We start from the raw sequence: 8,520 nt of genomic DNA, 5'->3' as shown, positions 1-8,520 counted from the left end.
TGTTTATGTAGTTAACGGCTTGATGAGGTGCTACGCAGTATCATCTCATATCAATGACGCCCGACAGCTGTTTGAAGAAGCTCCTGAGAAAAATTTGATAGTTTGGACTACGATGGTTAGTGGGTATGCGCAAAATTTTTGCTCAAACGAGGCGCTGATGATGTTTGATCGAATGATCTCAGAAGGCACTAAACCTAATGATCCGACAAAGATGAAGGGACAAAGCTCCATTAGCACATTCAAGACTCAAGGATACCTGCAAGTCATCTTCCTCAATCGATTTGGGGAAGATGAGTTGCGGTTTTTTTTTGTTTTTTTTGAGGGGGTTTTACCTTTTGATTTTAACACTATTAGTCATTAACTGATGAAATGGGTTTATTTGTTAATGTTTGTAAACCTCAAGAGGATATGCAGAATTTTCCAAAACTAGGAGGTAAAATCATATTTCTGTTAAACCTCAGGGTGATATGTGTAAATTACCCTTTTTTGAAATATAAAAGTTTAAAACCCTTGCCGTTTGTTTTCCATGTTTTACCGTTCTTCATTTTTTTTATCGTTTTATTTGACCATCTGTTTGAAAATTTTTACCATTTAAAACCCGTAACATATGATTCTATTTTTTTTACCATTCACATTTTTTGCTAACTATGGCCCAACAACGTTTTTCCTCTCTAAATAAAAAACGAGAGATTTTGTACACGGCCCTGAAGAAACCTTCCTCCAAACAAAATTTCTAAAAAGATATTACAATTGCCTCCATTTGGAAAAATTATCCTCTCAAGTTCCCTGCCTGGTACAGTTAATTCGTACGGTTCCTCTCATAGGGGGTAGAAATGACCACCTTATTCCCTGCCCGAACACAACACACTGCCCGAGTGGGATGCACTCCCTCTTATTAGAGACACTAGGGAACTGTACCAGGCAGGGAACCTGAGAGGATAAATACTCGTTTGTTTGGCAATCACTGTTACCTTTTGATTTCTAATGAAATTATTGCTTATTCTTTTGAGAAGGATTCTATCCAGCACCCTACCCGGGCTGCATGTGCAGCGCCGGACTTGGTGAGGCTTGAAAAGACCGCCTCACCCCTACTCGGACAGGGGTGAGGCTGTCTTTTCACGCCTCACTGTGTCCGGTGCTGCACATGCAGCCCGAACAAGGTGCTGGACAGGAGCCAAGTCCTTATTCTTTGGGATCTGGCTCCTGTCCAGCTATGGCGGGAGTTGGACGGTGCACCCCCTCTAAGATGCTAACACCTGGCCTTAGTAGCATCTAACGGTCATAAATTGTATTACTGGTTTAAATCCCATCTTCCTTCCCTCACCCTCTCGTTTGATGACCCGCCTTGACTAAAATTCAAAATCCAGGCTTTTCCTCTCACTCACCCTCTCATTAGACAAAACTAGTACCCTTCTTTCTTTTCCCCTTCTCTCATTTTTGTTCTGAACCCTAAATTTCAAAATCCAGTTTCCTCTCACTCACCCTTTCGGTTCTTGATACAAGGGATCCAACGACGGCGAGGACAGGAGCAGGTAAAGGTAATGGGAACTTCTTCTCTCTCCTTTTCTCTCTCTCTCTCTCTCTCTCTCTCTCTCTCTCTCTCTCTCGTTTGTGTTCTGAACCCTAAATTTCAAAATCCAGCTTCCTCTTACTCACCCTTTCGGTTCTTGGTATAGGGGATCCGACGACGGAGAGGCTAGGAGCAGGAAAAGTTTAAAAATCTCTCTCTCTCTCCCTCTCTCCCTCTCTCCCTCTCTCAATTTCGTTCTAAAAGGATTTCGGTTCTTGGTACAAAGAAAGTGGAAGCTGATTTCGGAACTCATCTACTTCTAGGAGAAAGAGGGAAGCTAACCAGGTACTCTGATTTTAACTATTTCAGTTTAGAAAACTGAGTTGTTCCATGGATTTGTCTTTGTGACCTCTAAATGTTTTCCAATGGGTTCTTTGTTTGTATTTAACAATTTATCTTCTCAGGTTCTTTGTCCGATACAGTTCATACGATTCTTCTAATAGGAGGTAAAAATGACCATTTTATCCTTTGCCCGAAGGCAACACACTGCCCGATGGCGATGGGATCCACTCCCTCTTATTAGAGACACTAGGAAACTACACCGGACAAGAAATCCAATAGGATAAATATCCGTTTGTTTGGCCAACACTGTTACCTTTTGATTTCTAATAAAATTATTGCTCATTCTTTTGGAAAGGATTCTTTCCAGCACCCTGCCCGGCTTTCCAATAATAATGTTTGTGGGACCGGCCTTATTTTCATTTGGTTCACACAAATCTTATCGCTAGTCGCTGCTTTTCATTTTCAGAACATGGCAGACATTGTTGCTTTTAACTTTAATCTATTGGTATGTAATCTTTTTTTTTTTTTTTGGTAAACTATTGGTATGTAATCTGATAGAAGATAAAGATACTAAAAAATAATATTCAAAGTTACTTCAAATTGAAGAACCAAAATTTGTTCCAATAATTGCTACCGCAAATTCGCAACGTTAGCTCAAGAAGTTCTTCTTCTAGCTTGCCTCCTCCTATCTATCTGCAACAGAATTCATCTCTCTCTCTCTCTCTCTCTCTCTCTCTCTCTCTACGTGTGAATCATGGATATGATCATAAGCCCGATACTAGGATGGATTCCTACATATATAATCGATCCTATCAGATCTAGGTTTCGGGTCTTACGAAATCTTAGGGAGAACATTGGAGAATTAGAAAAGACAGCAGCGAAGCTGGATGCGAGGAAAAAGGACGAACGAGCAAAACTAGAAGAAGCAAAGAAGCAAGAAGGGGTCGAAGCATCAGCACAGGCAAAACTCTTGTTCACTCAAGTCGATGAAGATGTATCCGGCGCCAGCAACCTAAAAACTGAGTACGAGCAAAGAAGAGGATCATTTTCAAACTGCTTCAGTTGTTGCTCAGGCTATCAGCTGAGCAAAAGAGCGTTGAAGCAGAAGCAAGATGTTGAAAAGTTGTACGAAGAGGAACCAAATTCTGGTTGGACTGCCTCTTCTACTTCGCAGAAAGGGAAGGAGCTGGACACCGTTTGTATCGAGGGCCAAATAACAAGACAGAAATTGAAGGATGAAATCATCGATGCAGTACAGGACGATAGGTATGTTGTTGTTGGGTTGCACGGCATGGGGGGGTGTGGGCAAAACAACACTCCTACAACACGTCAATGATCATTTTCTAACCACTGAGCAATTTGAATCTGTGATTTTCACCACTATATCAGCCACACCAAATTTCGTAGAAATACGAAAACAAATTGCCAAAGGTTTTGGCTCCAAATGCGAAGATGACAAATACTTGAAAGAAGAATTGTATCGCCTTTCAAGAACAAGGAGGTATATGTTGATTTTAGATGACATGTGGGATCCTGTAGATCTTGGTGACATCTGCATTGCTGCACCAAAGAAGGAAAACGGCTGCAAAATATTAATTGCATCTCGATCATTATCAGTGGTTACAAGGTTTGCGATTCGTTTTGAAGCAAAACGATCTCTTCAATCAATTCCAGTGGACAAATTGCAATCAGATGAAGCTTGGAATCTTTTTGTCGAAAAAGTCGGTGAGGAAATTACTTCTAGACCTGAAATAAAGCCCCTAGCTAAGAAGGTTCTTAGAAAGTGTGATGGATTGCCGCTGGTCATTATTGTTATTGGTGCCACGATGTCAACACGGGAAACAAATGGAGAATGGGAAGATGGATTACGTGAATTGGAGCAAGATTCAAATCTTGAAGGCATAGAAGAAGAGGTATTTTCAAAACTGTTGTTTAGTTTTAAAAATTTGAAACCGATTGAACAATCCATCTTCTTGTATTGCTGTTTATTTCCCGAGGATTGGAACATTCAAAATGACTCATTATATGAATGTGCCATTGGCGAGGAAATTTTGTGTGATGAAATGCCTAAGCTCGGAGATGTGAGAAACAAAGTTGATGTTTTGGTTAAAAAGCTCAAAAATTCATCAATGCTCGAAGACAGTGATAGATCCAGTCGAGTGCACGATGTGATGCGTGCATTTGGTATGTGGATCACATCTCTAACTACCACATCGGATAAGTTCCAGTGCTCCCATAAGTACATTGTAAAGGCCAGGGCTAGAATAACTGAGGCACCCGATGCCTCAAAATGGGACAAACCAACTAAGATTTCATTGATGTGGAATGAGATGGAATCTTTACCTCATTTGCCACACTTAGGTCCACAACTACACACATTGCTCCTTTCACGCACTCGTATTAAGGACATTCCCCAAGAGCACTTCCTGGAGCAGATGCATACTCGATTTGAGCGGTTGTGATGGTTTAATAAATTTGCCACCTTCAGTCTCTCATCTTGTCAAACTTCGTTTGTTGCGTTTAAGACTGTGTTGGAAGCTACAAAAATTACCACCTGAAATCGGAAAACTGGTTCAGCTCATATGGTTAGACTTGAAGGATTGCCGGAATTTAAGAAAGCTACCATTGGAGATGAAGGAGTTGAACAATTTAAGGCTATCTCAACATCAGTGGGACTTTAAAGCTCAAGAGGTTAGCAGGTCGGGTATTATCTGGATTGCATAAGCTAGAGGAGTTGTATGGTGGTGGTGGAGGCGGCTCGATCCTCCACCAGGATTCAACATTGTACATAGAGGACGGTAGTGTAATGGAAGCAGTGTCCCAATTATTGACTTCTCCTCGTCTAACTTGTATTGATACGAAGAATTGTCCGGTCGAAATAGAAAACGTGAAGAATGTTTCCGGCCATTGGTTGAAGCCATTATTGGTTAAATTCATGACTAAAAGTTTACACCTACGGAAATGTGGTATCAATTCATCAGCTTTGCCGGACCTTCTTCTTCTTCTTCTACAAGAATTTCCAAGTTTCGTTAAGTTCACATCATGTGAGGGTTTGACACGTGTTCCAACCCGTGGCATTGAATCCCTATCCGTACGTGGTTGTCCAGATCTCAAAACTTTACTGATGGTAGAGGAGGATGAGGAAAGGGATAATAATAATAATATTACTACTGCCTTTGAAAGCTTAAGAAAGTTGGAAGTTTATGGATTAGATGGATTGGAGAGAATATGTAGTAGTGGGGTTCCACAGCAGGCAGCAGCTGGATGCTTTACAAAACTGGAAATCGTAGAAATAATGGGATGCCCCAATCTGAAGGTGCTTTTCACTAATATTGGTGTAACACGGCTGCTAAAACGGTTGTGGAGGTTACATGTGTATCGATGTGCTCAATTGGTGAACCTTGTTCAAGTATCTGAAGAAGAAGAAGAAGAAGAAGATTTGGAATCCATCCTCATCAATAATGCATTTCCACGTTTGGAATATATCGAGCTATGTGAGCTACCGGAATTGAGAGGCATATGCAGCAGTCAAAATGTAGTGGATTTGATGAAGTGGCCATCTCTCTCATCTACAAAAAGAACAGGATCAATACATGTTTATGATTGTCCTAAGTTGAGAAAGCCCCCGTTTGGAGCCCTACGTCCAGATATATTATTACATGGTGAAATCGACAGCCTGATGACAAAAGTCTATCTTGACTACAAAAAGAGAAAGGTGCGTACGTACGTAAGAGTAATAATAATATACATAATTAATTAAGACCCGTTACCAAATATGTTTGTTTTTTCTTTCTTTCTTTCTTTCTTTTTTGTTTTGGTGACCCCTATAATCCCTTTATTTTCTTTCATCTCCTTCCCACGTTCCTTACTTACTTCCTTCCATTTTTCTTTAACGTACTTTTATTAGAACCATTACATGTTCAATTTCATGGAGAGGCCGGAATTAGGGTTTTTTTTTTTTTTTTTTTCCTTTCCAAAAAACATAACAGGATTATTGACAGATCAACCAATTCCGAATCTAACATTAACATATCACTCCCTGCTTGATAATAAGTCATTCTTTAATCTATTCATTAATCAATAGTTGTTCCCCGGTTCAATGTATGTATGTAGGAAAATGAAGATGAAGACAGAGAAGAAGAAGAAGAAGAAACTTCATCTTGAGTACTAGGACAAGGTACGTATGACTCTTCAATTCATATCCTCCAACGGTTTTATGTTTTTTTTATTGGACAATTAAAGATATTGTACGTGTTTCTATTTTTTTGAACAATTAAAAATACTGTGTCATGGTGGACATGATGGAAAAGAAGAATGTTCCTTTTATTCTATATATAATATTTTATCTTTTGTTCCTTCTAACTTTTTATTGAAAGCTTTCTATATATATATTTATATATAGTGCATACTCAATATAGGGTTATACCTACATTTCTATACACCCATTGTAGCTCTTTCCGGCATGAAGTAACAAGGCCTGTTTTGAGTTGGGGTGGCATCGGATGGCCCAGCCTACTTAAGCCCAACTACCACAGATTGTGTTTGGGTGAGCCTGGGCTTGGGAGTTTTGGGGATCGATACAGGCCCGGCCAAGCGCCATATATACCTAGTCAGGTATTTGGTACATTTATTAGTCTTATACATTTTCATGTATTATGTATGAATGATGTTTTGTTGGGGATTATTTTTCACTACACTAATAAAACACCTTTTTTAATAATATTTAAATTTAGCTTTATTTGAATTAAAATTATTAAAAATGACTCCTGCTTAACTTACGTACTCTCCCCACACTACCTTATGGAAAACGAAACCTTATGTGGTCAACCTCCCCTCCTTCTATCACTCTCAGGTGTCAAGGACCATAGAGAATGTCATAATTAACTCCCACCTAGGGGTGAAATAATTGGTCCTCTTTTGGGCTATCGGTCCGGTTTCTTGACGATTGGACCAATAAACTAATCATCTTCAAACCTGAGATCTAGGACCATTAACTAATGGGTGGAGTCAGTTCTGATTCTTAAATGATTCCAAGCAGTCTAAAATTTTATTTTATTTTTTTTTAAAAAAAAAAAAAATCTCTGACACATGCTACGTATATTCAATAATATTACAATAAGATATTGTTCATCAAAAAAATATAATTACAATAAGATATTATAATTATATTTCTTAAATTAGCTATAATGTTGTTATTAGTTAGGGTCCCCTCTCGTTGAATAAAAACACTTTATGTTAGTTAATCAGCATTATCTTTCTCATGTCGTTTTTCCTATTTGCAGTTTGTGATCCCAATTGAGCCTCTTTTTCATGTACAAGATGCAGTTGAACTTCAATGATGATGCATTCATTTGTTAAGGATTTAGAAACTTGTGGTGTGGTAAATAATTTGCTCCATAGATGTACAAGTCATATTTGGTTGGAAAGATCGAAATAAACGAAGATTGATCTCATCCTCATTTCTCCCCCATCCCCGAATTTTTTATGTATCATCCTTTTATTGGTGTTTCTGCCCCACCCCTTTTTTTGATGCATCATCATTTATTGTTGTTTAGCCCCTTTTCGGATTTTTATGTATCATCTTAAGTTTGATGTTTTCCTCCCATCCCTCTTTTTTATGGTACCATCATTTATTGATGTTTTGCCCATTCCTGGATTTTTGATGTATCATCGTTTATGATTGTTTTGGTGATTAGGTAAGGGTTTCATGATTATCAACTTTTTGTCGTCTTTGTACTATGTTATTTCCCTTAATTAATTTTCCATTCATCAAAAAAAAAAAAGTCATATATAGAAAAACCAAATTATATTATAGAATAGATATACTTTTGTAAATTAGATTTGGTGATTTATTGCCTTACTTCATGTGGAGAATTTGGATTCAAGATGTAATCTTTGTGAGCTACTTTCCCGACCCCACCAATGAATCAAAATGTATGGATCATCATTGGATTGGCTCTATTTCTCCAAATCTGTAAAAGAGGTGATCTAAGGATAGACTGTGGAGTGTCATCCCCACAAAAATTGAGAAGTTGAAGCTTTACAACAATTGTTTGTGCTAAAGGTCATGTCAGGTATGGTATCATTTCTGTTTCAATTTTGGATTGATTTCATGAAATAGTCAATAAATAGATTTTTTATCAATAAATTGAAATTATGTTGATTGCATCAATCTGAAATATTTCAAGAATAAGATGTCAATTTGATAGTCCAATTTCTGAGAATAGATTTTCTTAATTAAATAATGTTTAATAATTTAATAATGTTGTTTATTTTCTATTCTAGTTTATTTTCGTACACATCATAACAATGAAAGTCTAGTCTAGTTTAATAATGTTGTTTATTTTCTTAATTAAATCTTTCCTTTGTTAATCAAATTTTTTTAGGGTCCTTGTGTTGGTTTAATCAGTTTTTGAGTGTCAACTTTTTTTTGGAAACCTGGTATGTTTAAAGAATGACAACTTGTTGGGCTGGCTCCAAGTTAACTGAGGCTATAAACCTATTCTTGCAAGCCCATACTTACTTTGGGCCTTATATCAAGGCCTTACCTAGCTAGATGCTTGACTAGGCCCGGCCTGGCCCTGTGCTACTTACTTGTTGAGTAAATATAGACTTCTCTTTTCATTTTAGCATTTTTTTTTTAAATTTCTAATAAAATATTTCTTACT

The 8,520-nt window shown here is 37.8% G+C and overlaps 1 protein-coding gene across 1 annotated transcript; it reads left to right on the top strand.

Annotated features, from left to right (window-relative positions):
* The first annotated feature begins 2,606 nt into the window (after positions 1-2,606).
* LOC122667430 (putative disease resistance protein At4g10780) lies at positions 2,607-7,191 on the top strand. The gene is made up of 5 exons (XM_043863698.1): positions 2,607-3,141; positions 3,242-3,765; positions 3,850-4,307; positions 4,523-5,567; positions 7,135-7,191. Exons 1-5 carry the CDS (start codon positions 2,607-2,609, stop codon positions 7,189-7,191), a joined length of 2,619 nt encoding a protein of 872 aa, XP_043719633.1.
* Positions 7,192-8,520: the final 1,329 nt, after the last annotated feature.

This window comes from Telopea speciosissima, chromosome 7 (assembly GCF_018873765.1).
Source record: "Telopea speciosissima isolate NSW1024214 ecotype Mountain lineage chromosome 7, Tspe_v1, whole genome shotgun sequence".
Classification (NCBI taxonomy): Eukaryota; Viridiplantae; Streptophyta; class Magnoliopsida; order Proteales; family Proteaceae; genus Telopea; species Telopea speciosissima.
This window is presented reverse-complemented; position numbering and strand designations above follow the sequence as displayed.

What these genes read in the sequence shown, in the direction of transcription:
- LOC122667430 (XM_043863698.1), top strand. Translation starts at nt 2,607, where the DNA reads ATGGATATGATCATAAGCCCGATACTAGGATGGATTCCTACATATATA. An exon ending in TGTTGTTGTTGGGTTGCACG is followed by an intron (nt 3,142 to 3,241) that starts GCATGGGGGGGT and finishes CCACTATATCAG; the next exon opens with CCACACCAAATTTCGTAGAA. An exon ending in ATGCATACTCGATTTGAGCG is followed by an intron (nt 4,308 to 4,522) that starts GTTGTGATGGTT and finishes TCTCAACATCAG; the next exon opens with TGGGACTTTAAAGCTCAAGA.